The 19,647-nt window shown below is 39.6% G+C and overlaps 1 protein-coding gene and 1 long non-coding RNA gene across 5 annotated transcripts in view; one reads left to right on the top strand and one right to left on the bottom strand.

Annotated features, from left to right (window-relative positions):
• The window catches only part of efna2a (ephrin-A2a), a 208,554-nt gene that overhangs the window by 15,532 nt on the left and 173,375 nt on the right, over positions 1–19,647 (bottom strand). The window contains exon 4 of one of the 2 annotated variants that reach the window (XM_057860471.1): positions 1,353–1,418. In XM_057860471.1, the coding sequence (XP_057716454.1) occupies positions 1,353–1,418 (66 nt within the window). Of the gene's footprint in view, positions 1–1,351; positions 1,419–19,647 lie in introns of both variants that reach the window. The other variant, XM_057860472.1, reaches the window with a different exon arrangement.
• Positions 14,156–19,127, top strand: LOC130931562 (uncharacterized). 3 transcript variants are annotated; one of them, XR_009067246.1, is made up of 10 exons: positions 14,158–14,696; positions 14,834–16,008; positions 16,110–16,207; positions 16,303–16,430; positions 16,683–16,827; positions 16,919–17,075; positions 17,151–17,301; positions 17,485–17,595; positions 17,688–17,889; positions 18,082–19,125. It is a non-coding gene; the product is annotated as an uncharacterized LOC130931562 (long non-coding RNA). The 3 variants fall into 3 exon arrangements; XR_009067247.1 differs by having other exon boundaries at positions 14,156–14,696; positions 14,834–16,207; positions 16,924–17,075; positions 18,082–19,127; XR_009067245.1 differs by having other exon boundaries at positions 14,157–14,696; positions 14,834–16,207.

Here is a 19,647-nt window from a genome sequence, read left to right on the forward strand (position 1 = left end):
ATAACGCCTTTTATGCAACACATCCAGTGAGTTTACGGCATCAGAAAGCACCAGGTCTTCCATGAAATGCATTTTAAATTCCTCGATCAATTGAAACCAATGCTAATACAGAGACAAAATGACGGTCAAGTGGGCGGAACCATACAGCGAGCACGTGGTTTTGTGACATCGGTGGGTAGGGTATATATTTATATAAAAGTTGTAAAGCAATAAAACTGCAACAAAAATGAATGAAATGAACAAAGAAACATATTTTTATTATGGGTCAAAATTATTTTTCGAGCACCTTAGACAGTCATTTGCTTTGCATATAATAATTTAAAAAAATATACACTGTATATATTTTAGAGAAAAATATTTTTTAAAAATGATTTTTTTTTCTTTGATTGAAAATATATATTTTTTGATTGATGCAACCTTTTGGGGATTAGATGATTTTGACACAAATGTCCTAATCATACGGCCCAAACGCAAAAAGGATTGCTTCAATTGAAGAAAACTTTTTCAATGAAAAATTAAGTGTTCAAATGCAAATTTTTCAATCTCAAATCTTTTTGCGCATTCAAAAACTTTTCTCTATGATTGAAAATTGTGTTTATTTAATCCAAGTGATTTTTCTTTTTGAAAATCTATATATTTTTTGAAGCAACTTATTTTTTGATTGAATAATAGAGAAAAGTGTCCTAGCCAAAATGTGTCCTAACCTAACCCAAACACAAATCAACATTACTTCAATCAAAACGTTGCTTCAATCAAAATAAAAAAGCTTGACTTAAAAAAAAAAAAAAAAAAAAAAAAAAGCTTTCACATGCATTTTTTGAGTTTCAAATTTATTTTTGCATTCAAACACATTTTTTCAACTGAAGCGACTTTTTTTGGTTGAAAATATATTTTTTTATTGAAGCAACTTGTTTTTGATTGAATAATAAAGACACAAATCTACCTACATATGGCTCCGCCTAGGGGATACAATTTTTGACTGGGGTAACTACATTGGCACGACACCGACGGGCGTGGCCAAATTCAATAGATGACGATCTTGGCGAAAAGTATTGCCTAAGAAGCCAGATTTAAAATTCCCCTCAAGAATGATGGGAAACAAAAAACGCTAATTGTCAACTTATTATTAACAAATATTCTTGTAAGTTAATTTTATTGCTGAAATTGCGTTTTGGGTCATCAACATGTTGTGCCCCTCCTTGCCCCAAAAGTCAAACTCCGCCTATGCCAACGGGTTGACAGGTATGCTCTACTGAAACCTCCCAGTCAAAATAGATCTGAGGTCTATCGCCATCAATGCCACTGAAACATCATCATTCACTGTGCGCAAGTTAGTGTATATGACTGCTTACCAGGAGGTCTGACATACACCTTCAGCTTTAGACACGCTCGGCCCACGTGGTTCGGGTGAGGAGACGCTGCAAAGAGATTGAAACAAGGTGATTACTAAACATATATGACCAACAATGAAACTGTGACCGCTCAATTCCCAACAATATCAGACTCTTCGCTAAAGACTGATAGCATAATTAAGCTCCACGGTTGCACCGTTTGACACGCTGCCTCATTAATTTAGAGCATACGCAAAGAGTAAATCACAACTCGGTCGTTTGTCTTAATTGGACCCTAGCGCGGTCGTTAATACAACTTTAATGATGACGCTCATGAAGATTAAACACATCGAGGTATTAACGAGAATAACTTTCTATCACCATCTCTGAGGTGACTCGATTGGAGAATAAGGACAGGGAATCCGCGCAGATCTGAGCCTTTTTTAAACACCAAAGCGGTTAAAAGCCTCCAAAATGTGTGGAAAGTTGAGAAGTAACAGCTAGTCAGACTTCAAAGGCGAAACAAAATTGAAGCGCCATCATTAGTCCCACCTGACTCGATGCGAAATGTGTTGTTGCCAGCACTTTGGACAAAAAGTGAAGTGCAAAATCACATTAGAAAAGGATGATTTTTCAGCGGAAGGGAGATGTGGCAATGCTTTATAGGGAAATTGAACCGACTGGAGGAATGCGCAGTACTCCACTGCATCATTTGTTTCTTAAAAAGAAGACGATCTGTTATGTTCCTTTTTCTGACGAGAAGACAAACTTACTTTCATTAAAATATGTGGTTCAGACCTTGTGTATTAGTTATTCCTTCACTTGTTGAGTAGCTTGATTTCGAAAAAGAAGAAAATCGGTTGGTGTTGCAATATCCTAAAGCAAAAAAAAAAAAAAAACTACAACAAAGCTCTTATTTTGCTCTTATTTTTTATTTATTTTATTTATTTATTTTTTTAAAACTATTTCGCATTTTCCATTTCTCAAAAAGAAGACAAACTAGAAATCTTGCACTTTCCTTAAAGGGATCCACGGATAGAAAGGCTTGTAGTTCTTAAAAGATAAACGTTATTATGAGTTAAAATAATTTGATATTGAAACTAGTGTTGCACCGATACCATTTTTTGGCCCCGATACCGATACCTGGCTGTGCAGTATCGGCCGATACCGATACCATACTGATACCACCCTGTTTATATATATATAATTTTTTTTTTCCCCCCTAAAGAGCTACATAATTGGATGTGAAATCATTGCTATCAAGTCTTTGTCAGGCTGTTGCTTACCTTTGCAAAACAGGAAAAAGACTAGTACAAAGTATAATACTAGCCCAACAGTAAGAAAGTAAAAATAAGTTCATAATAATAAACTCTGAATGAACTGAGTAAACTTTTTTTAAACCTCTCAAAGGCCAAACAGTGCAACTTTCATGAAATTATTGTCACATTCTGCTGCTGGTTAGATTGTGTTTTGTTGCTGGGCTGTTAGTGGGGGCGATCCTGACGTCGCACCTGAATCCAATGCAGGCTCATCAACGCAGCATTTAAGCACGGGTGAGCTCAGAGAAGGCTGCCGAGATATTTGCTTTGCTGATCGCCATTTGACATCTCGCACTATAGTCTCCCTACATTTGCTTGTTATGCCCCTGCATTGGGTTTTTTTATTGTTAGTGTGCTGCACTCGTTTGTAACCTCTACCCTGTGCAGGTATTTGAGTGTTTTTATTTTGGCTTTTTGGCTCTTAGTTAACCTTTGAGTTCCGAGCTCCGTCGACCTGCTGTCACGGACTCCTTTTGTTATTTCTACTATCCCGCGATCGCGTGTAATTTTTTGTTTGCAATTAAACCCTTGTACGTATCCCCCGCTTGTTGTCCGCTTCGAGGTCCAACCTTGTTTCCGCGTTTGCGGACGCTAACAATTATAAGTAATAATAATTGACCACAGCATCCCGTCTCTCTATTAGCCTCCTTTTTCGGGAGGGGGGGTCCCTTATTTCTATTTCTAAAAGGTGGCAAACCTACTTTGGAAACAGGTCCCAAATTACTGCGGCATTTCTTTCAGTAAAAGACAATAAAAGTAAAGTAGACGTAGTAAACTGACCAGAGATTGTTGCGCCTGTCCTGCGCCCTTCCTCTGGAGAGCAGTCCTGCTCTTGCAGGCTCAAACTCGTTGTGTTCGTTCACGTTTCGTCTTCAAATGTTTTATCAGGTTCGAGGTATTGAAACTGGCCGATTTAACTCCACATCTCGGAACTTTCAGGCCGCAAATCTTGCATGCAGCCATTGATTTTAATTGACGGGATTTCTATTTTGAAATATTCCCCGACCGCCGCCATGTTGGCGGCGCCGACATAGCGGCCTTGTCATTGGTCAGGAGTGGCTATTGGCCCGTTCTCATTGGTCTGGAGCAGGCCAATAGCGATAGCTGCTTGGTGTTCACGTGTCATCACACAACACAGAGACAGAGTGTAGTGAGCGCCAGGAGGAAAAAAAAAAGGCTGCGGTCAAATGTTATAATAATGGACCGGTAAATGGTATCGGCGCAGTCTTTGTTGGTACTCGCCGATACCGATACCACCATTTTGGGCCGGATCGGCGCCCCCTGCCGATACTAGTATCGGTATCGGTGCATCTTTAATTGAAACCCCTCTTGAGGTTTTCGTTTTTCTATAATTTGTAAAATCAGGTTTAGTTGCCCTGCGATTGACTGGCAACCAATTCAGAGTGTACCCTGCCTACTGCCCGTAGATAGCTGGGATAGGCTCCAGCACCTCCGCGACCCTCGTGAGGATAAGCAGGGCGGTGACGTCACATGGTTACGCTGCCGGGCTTCCAGAGTATGACTCTAGCAACATAAACATGTCATCTGTTCAACCCTTTCAATTTGAACCCCAGAAGAACATTAATGAGCATGACAGCACTGTTGATATTTCACAAAACGAGCAGCAAAGGCAAAATGAACAGGAAAGACGGGATGAGAGCAACAACAACAACAAAAAAAACGCTAATCTGCTAAAATGTGCTACACCAGCGAAACGTCTACATGGGGCGAATTTGACACCAAAAGTACTAGAGTGCGCTTTCAGCTTGTTTTGTTTAGATGCATACAGACAGAACATAATTAAGATGCCTTAAGAAAATACTTAAATGTAGTAATATTGAATAAGGGTGGTTTAAATACGTGACCAATATGGTCAACAGATCAACAATCATCTTTAAAGCTACCACAATAAAACACTGCTTAAAAGTACAGTGGGGCAAATAAGTATTTAGTCAAACTAATTGTAATAAAGTTCTTCCACTTGAAAATATTAGAGAGGCCTGTAATTGTCAACATGTGTAAACCTCAACCATGAGAGACAGAATGTGGAAAAAAAAAACAGAAAATCACATTGTTTGATTTTTAAAGAATTTATTTGCAAATCATGGTGGAAAATAAGTATTTGGTCAAAACCAAAAGTTCATCTCAATACTTTGTTATGTACCCTTGGTTGGCAATAAAGGAGGCCAAACGTTTTCTGTAACTCTTCACAAGCTTTTCACACACTCTTGCTGGTATTTTGGCCAATTCCTCCATGCAGATCTCCTCTAGAGCAGTGATGTTTTGGGGCTGTCGATGGGCAACACGGACTTCCAACTCCCTCCACAGATTTTCTATGGGGTAGAGATCTGGAGATTGGCTAGGCCACTGCAGGACGTTGAAATGCTTCTTGTGAAGCCACTCCTTTGTTGCCCTATCTGTGTGTTTGGGGTCATTGTCATGCTGAAAGAACCAGCCATGTCTCATCTTCAATGCCCTTGCTGATGGAATGAGATTTTCACTCAAAATCTCTTGATACATGGCCCCATTCATTATTTCCTTTAAACAGATCAGTAGTCCTTGTCCCTTTGCAGAAAAATAGCCCCAAAGAATGATGTTTCCACCCCCATGCTTCACAGTGGGTATCGTGTTCTTTGGGTGCAATTCAGTATTCTTTCTCCTCCAAACACAAGAACCTGTGTTTCTACCAAAAAGTTCCATTTTGGTTTCATCTAACCATAACACATTCTCCCAGTCCTCTTCTGGATCATCCAAATGCTCTCTAGCGAACCGCAGACGGGCCTGGACGTGTACTGGCTTCAGCAGGGGGACCCGTCTGGCAGTGCAGGATTTGAGTCCCTGGCGGCGCATTGTGTTACTGACAGTAGCCTTTGTTACTGTGGTCCCAGCTCTATGTAGGTCTTTCACTAGGTCCCCCCCGTGTGGTTCTGGGATTTTTGCTCACCGTTCTTGTTATCATTTTGACGCCACGGGGTGAGATCTTGCATGGAGCCCCAGATCGAGGTAGATTATTAGTGGTCTTGTATGTCTTCCATTTTGCAATAATTGCTCCCACAGTTGATTTCTTTACACCAAGCGTTTTACCTATTGCAGATTCAGTCTTCCCAGCCTGGTGCAGGTCTACAATTTTGTCCCTGGTGTCCTTCGACAGCTCCTTGGTCTTGGCCATAGTGGAGTTTGGAGTGTGACTGACTGAGGTTGTGGACAGGTGTTTTTTATACCGATAATGAGTTAAAACAGGTGCCATTAATACAGGTAACGAGTGGAGCCTCGTTAGACCTCTTTGACAGCCAGAAATCTTGCTTGTTTATAGGTGACCAAATACTTATTTTCCACTCTCTAATTTGGAAATAAATTCTTTTAAAATCAAACAATGTGATTTTCTGTTTTTTTCCACATTCTGTTTCTCATGGTTGAGGTTTACCCATGTTGACAATTACAGGCCTCTCTAATCTTTTCAAGTAGGGGAACTTGCACAATTGGTGGTTGACTAAATACTTATTTGCTCCACTGTATGAGAGGGAAACACATGCAAGTGCATTTTGAAACGGTATTAAAAGACTCGATAAAAACAGAAATAGTCAGTACTCACCGCTTTTAACCGATGAGCGCATGTGTTGGACGTCTCATCGCGTAGAAGGAATTGCAGTAACCCGGTAGTATTCGTCGAGTGACGGTGACAATCTACTTCATCACCCCGAGCGTCCATAAAACATGGCGCCCTCCGTATGTCAAAACACGTACCAAATATTATAGATTTTTAAATCAATGGCAGTATTTTATGTCTTTCTAATAACATATTTTAATACAGATTCAGAGTTTATTTGTCATTGTCAGGATAACAACGAAATTCAGATTGGAGTTCCACAACACTACGAGTTAGTACCCATTAAACGTGCTTGGTGCAGAGCAATATAAAGGTAAAGTGTCCCCAGTGCCCCCACAATCCCCACCATAAATAAATAATAAATATACCAAGATACTATAGAAAACTACGATAGTGTTGGAGCTCCAAGCCGCTGCGACTAAGCGCGCCGCCATCTTCCCCTTGAATGTTAATGAAGAAAAATCGGTTGGTGTTGCAATATCCTAAAGCAAAATAGTAAAAATTAGTAAAAGAACAATTGCGGCTTATTCGACCCTACAAGTCTTTAAGTCTGAGGTTCCCTTTAAAAGAAAAGATTGCTCTTTAAATGTTCCTACTGTGCACATGAAAACTTTGGCATTTGTTTAAGTCGTTCGCCTCCAAAAAATAAGAAACGCTGTTGAGCTGTTATCTAAAAAGTAAAGATTGGAGAGTTACTGTTTAAGCTTTTACTTTTGCACTTGTTTGCATCATCCATTTCTTTAAAAAAAAAAAAAAAAAAAAGCTAAAGAACACACGCATGTTACACTTTTCTAAAAAAAAAAAAAATAAATAAATAAATAAATAAAAACCAAAACAATTTAAGCTGACTGACTCATTTGGGTTGTTAGTCAAAAATTTCTTTTATCCCAGACAAAAGTAGGTGATTTAATCACTTTACATGTTTGGGTGAACACTTCAGCCTTCGTCAGAGGCAAAATGAACTCAATACAACATTTGGGTTGTTGTTTCCTTAAAGGAAGACCCTGTTGATGCACTTGACTATAATTAAGACATTTGATTTAAACTGTTAAAGTATACTTGCCTGGCTCTGCCAGACTATTCTCCCTGTATTTTTAAAACACTGAGAGTATAGTCTGGGAACCAGCCCATTAACGGCCTCTCGAGCAGGTACAAAATCAATCGACAAATCAGATTTGTTTATTTGCGTGATGTGTTCTTAACGAGCAACGCACTCTTGCGCGTCGGAAGTCGTCTCCACAACAACAGATGGTGAACAGGAGAGCCGAGAATATGTTCCAATCCACGGTAAAATCCGTTTTAAATTACCAAAAACACATCGACACGAGTCATTGACAACAGTCTGTCTCGCGCTAGCCATGTTGAATAAACTCCGCTCTCTTCGTATGTTTACTTCCGCGCGCAAGTCTCTGGTCCTTCCCTCGTCATTTTACTAACGTCACGTCTGCCCGTCGCTGATTGGTCCACTCCGCTGTCTGTTTGCTGTGGCTTGCTCCGCCCTGGAAATTGTATCCGCTTGAATGGTGGCCAGACTCAATAGCTGGAACAGCGGTGAGTCTGGTGTACCAGGCAAAAAGTATACAGTCCCTGACAAAAGTCTTGTCGCTGATCCATTTTGTAGAAACAATTGCTAATAACTGGACTTTTAATGATTCAATTGGTTTCAGAAATGGCTCATATGAAAGCTAAGACCCTGCCAAATGATGTTGAATGTACACAAATATATTTGTTTCACTGAAAAAAAGACTTATTTAATGAAGACATAAAGGTCAAATTTTGGCAAGACAAAAGTTTTGCCGCCTACAGAAAGTAGTGTGAAAATTGAACAAAAAATCTAATACAAATTCCAAAAATATGTTACATAACATTAGCGAATTAAGTAGTGGTGCTGTGAGATCCAAATTTGATATTTTGTATGACTTCCATGGGCTTGAAGGACTCCTGCATGTTCCAAGAACAAGAACCAAGCAGGGTGAGGCAGCATTTAGTTATTATGCTCCTCACCTATGGAAGACGTTACCTGAACGTCTGAAGTATGTTCAAACTGTTAGCTCCTTTAAATCAGGGCTAAAAACGCTTTTGTTTAGCACTGCATATCCATAAATGTCTATTTCAATCTACTTGCTTTCTATTCCTCTTGTGCTTATCTCCATTGGTGATTTCAATTATTAATATTAGTAGTAGTTTTTGTTTTATTTCTATTTCTATTTTTTTATTCTGTGATTAATTGCAATTTTTATGTATAATTTTATTTCCTATTTTGATTGTCTTGGTTTTTAGGTTGTATTGATTTCACTAGCCACGTTTACATGCTGACTTTTATTCATACCGATTCAAATCATTCCGAAATTTCAAATTTCAGATCAGCTGTTTACATGTCACTTCATCTATTCCGATCCAGCGTTTACATGTGACTGCCTTTATTCCGAAAGGACGTTTGACAACTGCCGTCTGACATGCGCAGATTAATCAAAACAAAGCGTCACGTTGCAAAACATGGAGATCGATCGTCGGAGTGCTGCTGTTTTAACTTTAACCCACTTGTTGTGTTTGTGGGGTCATATCCGCTTCTGCTGTTTTGCTCTTTTGCCTTGTAGTAGCCGGTTTTCCACCGGTTTCTAATCTGGTCAACGCTCCGGTCTATTCCGGCTTCGCGTAACCTCTCGTGAACTTTTTTAAATAGTTCACTGTTCCTCGTTTTACGCCCGTCTAAGCGAGCAATTATATTCAATTCTTTTAAAGTTTGAATTAAATGCAATCTTTCCGCCGGACTCCAATTAGGTGCGCTGTGCTTGGAAGCCATGTTGCAAGTGACGTTACTTACGTCACAAAGTGACGTCACCACGTCAGTACGGAGCATGTGCAGAAAGAACGCAACCAGACACCATTCCGCTTCCCTGTTTACATGATATAATTTTACTTCTAATCGGTTTGGGAAAAGGAATATTTCACCCCTGTGAATCGGAATGAAATTCCATTCGGTTTGGGCCTGTTCATTCCGAATGAGGCGTTTATATGGAACACATTTATTCGGTTTGAACAAATATTCCGATCGTAATTGGAATATTTGGATCCATGTAGACGTGGCAAATGTGATTTTTATGATCTTCAAGTGATGTAAAGCACTTTGAATTGCCTTGTGTTGAATTGTGCTATATAAATAAATTTGCCTTGCCTTCCCGAAAAAGAAAATATCCTAGATGTTCAAAATGTTACTGCGTTTGTTGAAATAGTTCCTAAAATATGAAGGTTATCTTCGATTTAGTTTTACACAAACAAAAGTGATTATTTTGTTTTTGTTTTGCATTTTGTTTCTTTATCTCAACCAAAAACGGTGTTTAGTTACTGCGAATCACAAATTTTCCTCCTAGAAAACAACAATCAAGACACTTCTGATTTTTCATCTTCCCCCCTGTGCCAAAATCCACTTTTGTTGTGTTTTGGCTATTTCCTTTCCCAAGTCTTATCTTCCTTTTGCTGCTTCACTTTCCCAGCACATCCACAATCGCGACGTGTCCTGAAAGCCCATTGAGAGTCACTCAGCCTCATCAGAGGGCAACCGGAGGAGGGGCTGGGGTTGGGTGGCAAGGGGCCGTATCTAACCTGTCAACATGTCAGCCACATGATGAACACACACACATGCACATGCAGTATCGAGGCACCTGGTCATGAATCACTGGTAAAAATCAATGTGGTTTTTTTTTCCGTTTTATCAGAAACATACAATACACACACACACAGAAAATGCTGGTGTAACGGGTCAATACAGACCTGCGCGTGTGCGTGTGTCGATCTGCATGTCAGAGAGCAAAGTGCATGTCTGCTTGTCAAGATGATGGACACGGCCTTTCACGCACTCACAATCACTTGACAACTGACCCCGCGAATCCCCCACTAGTCCGCCGCACTCCTGCACACACTCCTGCTTTTTTTCCCGAATACGCCCGAAGCCCTCAGGGATCTGGGTAATACAATACCAAAGCCGGGGACTATACAACTCCAGGGGGCCCACCAGGCCAAATGAAAACAAAAGAGTATGTATGCGTGTGTGAACTGAGAAAAGTGCTAAAGGGGCATCAGGTGGTTGTCATATTTGCATCTAATATCAGATGTAGCAAAAGGGACTTTTAGTAATTTCACATTACTAGCATTTATTTGGATTTTGGCATTTTTCTTTATGCTGTGTATTTGGGATTTTTGAGAAATGTAATGATGAGTCTTATACCAATGTAATTTGATTTAAAAAATTGACTTAATTTTTGCGTAGCATTTTTCATTATTGCCTAAAAACTGTGATTGACAATCCGCTCGTACAAAATAAACTACATTTTTATTTACTACTTTTTATGGATGACGTTTGACTTTGCAATGACATATTCCAGTATTATTATATTTCATTTCAATATGCTGTAATACGTATTTGATTTTGTACCAATAAAAAAAAAAATACATATATACTACCAGTATTTTACCGAGCAGGATTCCTTTCTACAACACATTATATTTAAAATTAAATTTAAATTTAAATAATGTTTATATACAGTGGGGCAAATAAGTATTTAGTCAAAAACCAATTGTGCAAGTTCTCCTACTTGAAAAGATTAGAGAGGCCTGTAATTGTCAACATGGGTAAACCTCAACCATGAGAGAGAGAATGTGTAAAAAAAACAACAAAAAAAACTGAAAATCACATTGTTTGATTTTTAAAGAATTTATTTCCAAATTAAAGTGGAAAATAAGTATTTGGTCACCTACAAACAAGCAAGATTTCTGGCTGTCAAAGAGGTCTAACTTCTTCTAACGAGGCTCCACTCGTTACCTGTATTAATGGCAACTGTTTTAACTAGAGATGACCCGATCAATCGGGATGCCGATCACGTCATTTTCAAAGTATCGGAATCGGCAAAAGAATATCGGCCATGCCTTTTTTAAATATATATATATATTTTAAATTAAATCAGTTTCTAATTGTGTTTAACGTTACAGACATAATATGTTACACTTATCCAGAGTCTTTAGTTTAGGCTTAAGGTAGAGTTATCAGATTTATCCCAATAACGGCGGTAATTAATTTTTTAAAAAATGTATCTTGTTAATATTTAACGCAATTAATGCATGCACTGCACGACCCACTCACGCAATGTCGCGCTCAATCTGTAATGGCGCCGTTTTACCTACATAGAGAGATAAAAGGCAGCGTAAAATGAGTAGAGTGAATTTTGGCAGCCTTTGGAGCCTTTTTTTAATTGGCTAAAGCCTTACAATCCCTCTCCCTACGATAAGAAATATCATGGGAAGCAATGTGGGGAAGCAAGGTAGCAATTGATCTTTTTCTTAAAACCTTATGCGATTTCCTAACGCAGAGAAGATATAGCAATTGGTAGCACTACGCACAGTCATGGTTCCACTTCTCATCATGCATTTGGGCATGGCCTTCAGTATCATTTACTGAAAGCTCAACAAACACACTAGATGGCAATATTTAATCACAATATACAAAGTCACAAGTCTTTCTATCCGTGGATCCCTCTCACAGAAAGAATGTTAATAATGTAAATGCCATCTTGAGGATTTATTGTCATAATAAACAAATACAGTACTTATGTACTGTATGTTGAATGTATATATTCGTCCGAGTTTTATTCATTTTTTTCTGAATGCATTGCCAAAATGTATATGATCAGGAAAAATTATCAGGAATGATTGGAATTGAATCGGGAGCTAAAAAAAAAGATCGGGAAATATCGGGATCGGCAGATACTCAAACTAAAACGATCGGATCGGGAGCAAAAAAACATGATCGGAACAACCCTAGTTTCAACAGTTGTATCGTAGAATATCATGTATCAAATTTCTGACCAATATATCGATAATCGCTGTATCGTGATATCGTGAGATAACCGTTATCGTGAGCCTTGTATCGCGAATCGTATCGTATCGTGAGGTGCCCTGAGGTTCCCACTCCTAGTGAAACGTGCATTTAGCGGTTGTGGAAACAGACAGAAGAAATGGGCAAATTAGAGTGATATGATATGAAGAACGAGGAACAATACAAAATACAATACAAACTGGATACTTGCTGCTGGCTACGACATAAACACACCAGTGGAAAAAATATCACTCCGCTCTGCAGCCAGTTACCTACAGAGCTTCTGGATTACAAATGTTGCTGTTCATACAACAGTTATTGACATGCAATGGTAAGTTTTAATAACGTCATCCTGAAAACCTAGCCAACATCGTTGATTGCATGGGTCATCGGTGATTTTCATGAGTGCAAATGTTGTTTTTTGTTCGGCTTGCTAGGACGGGCTCATTGACTCGCGCTAGCTCAGCCACTCCGGTGCCCTGAAACTAATAACTAAATAACTGCACGGAATTAAACTCCCACTAACTCGACGATTAAGCCTAATGTCAAAAATTCTGAACTTCCCCTTTAAGTAAGCAGCACTCAACATTTTAAGAAATCAGAACTTATGGTAAATAAACGTCTAACCAGAGGTTGGTAGAGTAGCCAAAAATTTTACTCAAGTGCAACGGAAGGAGGAAGGGGTTGCTTACGCAGTTGCAAACGTGATGATGATTGGTTAGCTGGGCGGATCATGCCCTTTCAGCTCATGCTGTCTAGTAATCTACACAAAGAAACTGTAACTCGATCGACTCACAGCCTCGAAAAGTAAGGGTTATATCACGTCAGAAACACCTCCGTGAAGTTGGCCCCCCATCAGACGCAAATTTATATAAAAATTATGTCAATCGTTTGTGCTATGATTGTGCTGGTTTGTGCTGCAAAAAGTTTCGTTTGTGCCATCATCGTTTTGCAGTTATTAAACATTGTTTTTTAGGTCATCCAGAGTTCACCCAGCCCCCCATCTGTGGCGGAATGGAACCCCGGTGGTGTCATTTGATTCTGCCTCGTTAGTGCTGGATTGTGCTGAAAAAAGTTTTGTTTGAACTGCTACGGTTTTCGAGATATTCATAAAAATGTATAGTGATGACGTCACGCGCAGCCCCCCATCAGACGCAAATTTATATAAAAATTATGTCAATCGTTTGTGCTATGATTGTGCTGGTTTGTGCTGCAAAAAGTTTCGTTTGTGCCATCATCGTTTTGCAGTTATTAAACATTGTTTTTTAGGTCATCCAGAGTTCACCCAGCCCCCCATCTGTGGCGGAATGGAACCCCGGTGGTGTCATTTGATTCTGCCTCGTTAGTGCTGGATTGTGCTGAAAAAAGTTTTGTTTGAACTGCTACGGTTTTCGAGATATTCATAAAAATGTATAGTGATGACGTCACGCGCAGCCCCCCATCAGACGCAAATTTATATAAAAATTATGTCAATCGTTTGTGCTATGATTGTGCTGGTTTGTGCTGCAAAAAGTTTCGTTTGTGCCATCATCGTTTTGCAGTTATTAAACATTGTTTTTTAGGTCATCCAGAGTTCACCCAGCCCCCCATCTGTGGCGGAATGGAACCCCGGTGGTGTCATTTGATTCTGCCTCGTTAGTGCTGGATTGTGCTGAAAAAAGTTTTGTTTGAACTGCTACGGTTTTCGAGATATTCATAAAAATGTATAGTGATGACGTCACGCGCAGCCCCCCATCTGCGGCGGAATGGAACGGCGATGATGCCATTTTTTTCTTCGTCGTTAGTGCTGGTTTGTGCTGAAAAAAGTTTTGTTTGAACTGCTACGGTTTTCGAGATATTCATAAAAATGTATAGTGATGACGTCACGCGCAGCCCCCCATCTGCGGCGGAATGGAACGGCGATGATGCCATTTTTTTCTTCGTCGTTAGTGCTGGTTTGTGCTGAAAAAAGTTTTGTTTGAACTGCCACGGTTTTTGAGATATTCATAATAACGTGTAGTGATGACGTCACGCGCAGCCCCCCATCTGCGGCGGAATGGAACGGCGATGATGCCATTTTTTTCTTCGTCGTTAGTGCTGGTTTGTGCTGAAAAAAGTTTTGTTTGAACTGCCACGGTTTTTGAGATATTCATAATAACGTGTAGTGATGACGTCACGCGCAGCCCCCCATCTGCGGCGGAATGGAACGGCGATGATGCCATTTCTTTCTTCGTCGTTAGTGCTGGATTATGCTGCAAAAAGTTTCGTTTGTGCCATCATCCTTTTGCAGTTATTAAACATTGTTTTTTTTTTTTTTTGTAATGAAGACGGTGCTCAACTTTTTTTTTCGGTCATCAAGAGTTCAATTGACCCACCCCCTCCACTCCTACTTTACCCGGAAATGTTATCTTTCATTTGTCCCGTTAAAAACTATAATTTTTGGTTTGCACTGCTTCGTTTTAATAGATATTGGTGTCGCAACCACAAACAAATGTTTTCTTAATCGATATACATTTTTTATGCTGTAGTGGTCACGTCACCAACACATACTCCTGACGCAGCCTTCATTTGTTTTGGTGCCGTCGCATAAGGTTTGTCTCGTCCAACTACACACAGTCAATTGCTTTTGTTGTTTTTTTTTTCATCACAGGTTTATAACCTGGAATTGACTATAGGTTTTTTTGTTTTCTTAAAAAAAAAAATTCTGCCCATTTGACATTCTCAATAGTCAGGATATGCCACTGTTTTGGGGCGAGCTTGCTGCAAATCGTAACATTCGGTGAGTACAGTCAGATTCGTCACAAAAAGAACATTCTAATTCCTCCAAAAATTAATGCATGTGCAATTAAACTGCGGTCACCGCAGTATTAAATTGATGAGTGCCTGTAGAAGAAACTTAAAGAACCATATGCATCGCAACAGTTAAAAGGAAACTTGAAATAATAACTTTTATTTAACATTTAACAATTAGTTTTGTTAAAAAATATATATATATATATCAAACTATATACATTTTAACAATTGAACAATCAACTATATACACCAGATCAATGTCAATATCAAACATTCACTGCTTAAAACATAAACTGTATACACTGTAACAATTAAACAATCAACTATATACACCAGATCAATGTCAAGATCAAACATTCACTGCTTAAAACATATCAAACTATATACACTTTAACAATTAAACAACTATATACACCAGATCAATGTCAATATTAAACATTCACTGCTTAAAACATAAACTATATACACTGTAACAATTAAACAATCAACTATATACACCAGATTAATGTCAAGATCAAACATTCACTGCTTAAAACATATCAAACTATATACACTTTAACAATTAAACAACTATATACACCAGATCAATGTCAATATTAAACATTCACTGCTTAAAACATAAACTATATACACTGTAACAATTAAACAATCAACTATATACACCAGATTAATGTCAAGATCAAACATTCACTGCTTAAAACATATCAAACTATATACACTTTAACAATTAAACAACTATATACACCAGATCAATGTCAATATTAAACATTCACTGCTTAAAACATATCAAACTATATACACTGTAACAATTAAACAATCAACTATATACACCAGATCAATGTCAATATCAAACAGTCACTGCTTAGTATAAAACAAAGCATGTGGGGTGACCTTTATGTTATCTGACTTTGCTTTCACTCCACTTCCAAGGTCATCGTACATCTCCCATGAACATGCAGCCCTCCTGCAGAATGCCACATAATGTCCAAGAGAATCCTGGGTCAAGCCTCTTTGAAATGCTATGACTGCTCTCAAAGTAAAGGTGTTCTCTTGCAGCACCAGACTGGAGGGAAATTCCAGCAAGGCAACTTCTGCAGTACTGCTGCCAAAGTCGGTGTCAATCCACACAAATGCTCCCATACTGTAGCTGTGGCAAACATTCCCTGAACATAGACCCGCTTCTGTAATTTTGCCTTGTTTTTCAAATGCAGATGTGCATTGAGATGTTTTTGGGATTGACCTGAGGCAGGTGGAGTCGGGAAGGCTGAGTCCTGCTTCAACAGCTGCCTGAAGATGAGCCATGCCACAGGTCTGCAGCATGGCGATGTCGGTACACACAAGGGGAACTTCCCTTGTCACCTGTGTGCTGAGATCACATAACTGTGAGGAACATTGTTTTTTCAGGAAAACACTTGGAAGATTTTTCATGGCTCTTCCAATCAGAGTGGAAATGTGGCAATTTGCATCTACTTGGAGAGCACCGGAGGTCAGGTGGACAGATTTGAAGATTTCTCTCAATAGTTCTGCTCTCTGTGAGTACACTTGCTGGGTGACACCCCGTGTAGTAACCGTTTTCACAAGGCTGAAGAATTGGTTGTCACATTCAGGGCTGCGAACAGCATTTTCAAAAGAAACGCTGTCACAAAAAGCACAACATAAACTTTGGAAAAGCGCATCAAATGCACATGTATTTAGGACAGAGATTTTGAATTTGCCAACTTTCACAGGCTGTTGGTGGTTCCCATTCTTTAACACTGGCACCTTAACTTTTTTGCGTCCTACAGATGGATCCACATGGAGCCATTCAGAACATGGCGAGAGATAGGAACTCAGCTTCCTTTTTTTGGGTGGAACCACGAGACCTCTCCAATTTTCAACCTCATTCTCATCCATCTTTTTGTGGGCAGCAGCGTCAGACTCATTACTGGGGTGATCATCATTTTTGTTTTTGTTTTCATCACTGTCAGCCTTTTCAAATTTTTGTTTAGCAGCGCAAATTCTCATGTTCCCCTCAATAAAGGACAGATGACGAGAAATGAAGCGGTCAACACGAAGAGGCAGGCTCTCGTGCTTGAAAAGCCCATTTTTTATGAGGTTGAACTCTGCTTCAACAGCAGCGGAACTTGCAGTGATGCTGGTGCTTTGGAAGAGAGGGACCATTATTCCTGTCCAAAGTGGTAAGTAGCATCCAAGTCTTATTACGTGGGCAATAATCTCAGGGAGGAAATGGATGTTATCTCTGTCCCCATCAGCCTTGGCAAGTGACCTGCTCTCTTCACATATTTCTGTCACCCACTGTCTGGCATCTGTATGGATCTGATGACTATGCGCATCCAGTGGTTCTTGTCCCACAACCTCTTCAACTTGGGAGCTGACAAGTTCTTCAGCAATTTGAGATTTCAGGTACATCTTGCACCTTTCTGATGGGAGAGGGGCTCCAGAACTGTCATTCCCTTCGTATTCACTAAGTGCCACAATAGTGATGGCACTTAGAAGTTTTTTTGCGTGCTCCAAACTTTGTGACTTGACAAGCTGTGCTAATGACCTCACAAAGAAATCTTTAACACGGTATCTTTTATTTTTCAGGCAGTCCCACCGGCAGATCATCTTGATGCAGTGTGCAACATCTACCCTGACAAAACATGGGGGCAGCTTTGCAGGTTGATTGCCAAGCAATACTTTAAAGCATTCATTGATGTAAGTCTTCAAATCAGGATGAGGGGTGAAAGCCTTGACTAGAGCTCCAAGAATGGCTAGAGAAAAATCGCTCACAACCTCTTTTGGAACAGGTGCTCCAGCATGAATCCATTCCTTTAGCCATTGTGTGATCGCACAAACATCATGCTTCTCTGACAGCATCTGCACCACTGGTACACTCGAGCTGTCATGCCCTGTCATAACACCTTGATAAAGGAAGATGTGGCCAGAAGAGCCATTCGGTCTCACCAATTTTTTAACTACTGAGCCAGTAGCATCAAAACATACTGTTGGGTGAGATTTTTTGTGTAGTGTCTTGTACACGTGCATTTGCGTTTGACTCCAGTAGTGACAGAAAAACTTGTCCAGTCCAATGTCTTTAATGCTACCAGTGTGAGGCGCACTGTACTTCATTAATTGCAATGACAAAATGGGATTTTTGTCACCTAATGCCATATCGTTTTTCTCTTGTTTTGCCTTGCGCAGGGTGGCCAAATTTGGTAGATGACTCGGCTCAGGATCTCCAAAGTTCATCAGTTTCTCTGCCTGTGATGCCCGCCATACATGCGGTTCCATCCTGCCCTCCACAAGTTCTGTGGCAATCTGGGAACGCAACTGCCCAGACATGAACCGCTTTGAGTTGCCAGTGTGCAGGGAGTCATCACTGTTCTTAATGTAACAGTTGAGCATCATTGGACTGTTGATTTTGGGCTCTCTGTCACAATTGAGGTTGAGAAGACCATGACACTCCTTGCAGTATCCTCTGATGTCAATATAATTATTTGTTGCCAAAGGATACACCTTAGCTCTTTTAAAAATAAAGGTGCAAGGACTTTTTACTGCTTTCCAGATTTGTTCATTTATAATGTGGGTCCAGGTGCCAGGCTTCAAAATTGTATATTTTCTTTTTTGGGTTTGACAGTACTTATTTCTGTATACAGCCTCTTCTGGAATAAATTTCCTCCACTCATCAAAAGGCACTTGAAGCTGAAATGACCTTTCAGGGTAAAGGTCATCCAATTCAGAGCTTGTGTCGTCATCACTTGTTTGAGGATCAGTTTCATGATGACTGAATCCCAAAGCTGACAAGATGTTGTGTCTGTCTGTTTTAACAAAGGTGTAAAGAGACTTTGCCGACATTTTCCCGCCCAGCTCCTTACTAAGTTCCATCCAAACAGTGGCATTTGGAGTGGCTATGTTGCCAGTTTGAAGTATGGCCTCCTTGAATGAGCAGAGAACTGCAAAAACTGAGTCCCTGTCTACTGCTGGTTGTTTGGGCATCTAGTTTAAGGACAAAAGAAAATAATTAGGATTCATTGCTTCAGTTATATTGGCCTTTACCACCAATTATAATGTGCTATGTGCTATACTTCTAAACACTTGTTACACTTGATGAATGTAACTATTAAAATGCAAAATGAAGATTAATATGGGTCGGCTGCATTCATAAATTAATAGCAGTAGACCATGCTCTGCACATATATACTTCTTATAAATGTATATTTCTTGACTTATTTGACTTAGAGGTAAGAAAAATAATAAGAAAACCTGGAAAATAGCCAGGCAAAACTGCACTAGATGAAGTGTTCCCTTCTTGTGCACTACAGTTGCTAAATTACAATGTGCATTATGTTGGCTAGCTAACCTGCAGGGGGGGGATCATTTATTTTGCAGACAATGTCCCAAAACTAGCAGTGATGGCACACAGTTTTATATGTCGTATTAACTAAGTTTACTTACCCTTACTTTACCCTACTTGAAATTAACCTTGAAACTTGGAACGTAAATGGACCAGAAAGATTCAAATTACGACGAGTATACAGGTTATTTTTATGCACATGCCGGGGCAGGAGGGGCTTAAATTCAAACTGCATGAAATAACTTTTTCTTTCTGTGTCTATTACCGGGCAGGTTGCTGTGGGTGGAGTTGTAATGCGACCCGAGAAAACTTTTTCTCTCGACATGTCTAACAGATCAATGTCCTCATTTGTGACACAAACTTACATCTTTCTCTGCATTGACACAGCATTTCGAGGAACGTACAAATGCCGA

This window comes from Corythoichthys intestinalis, chromosome 15 (genome assembly GCF_030265065.1).
Source record: "Corythoichthys intestinalis isolate RoL2023-P3 chromosome 15, ASM3026506v1, whole genome shotgun sequence".
In the NCBI taxonomy this organism is placed as follows: Eukaryota; Metazoa; Chordata; class Actinopteri; order Syngnathiformes; family Syngnathidae; genus Corythoichthys; species Corythoichthys intestinalis.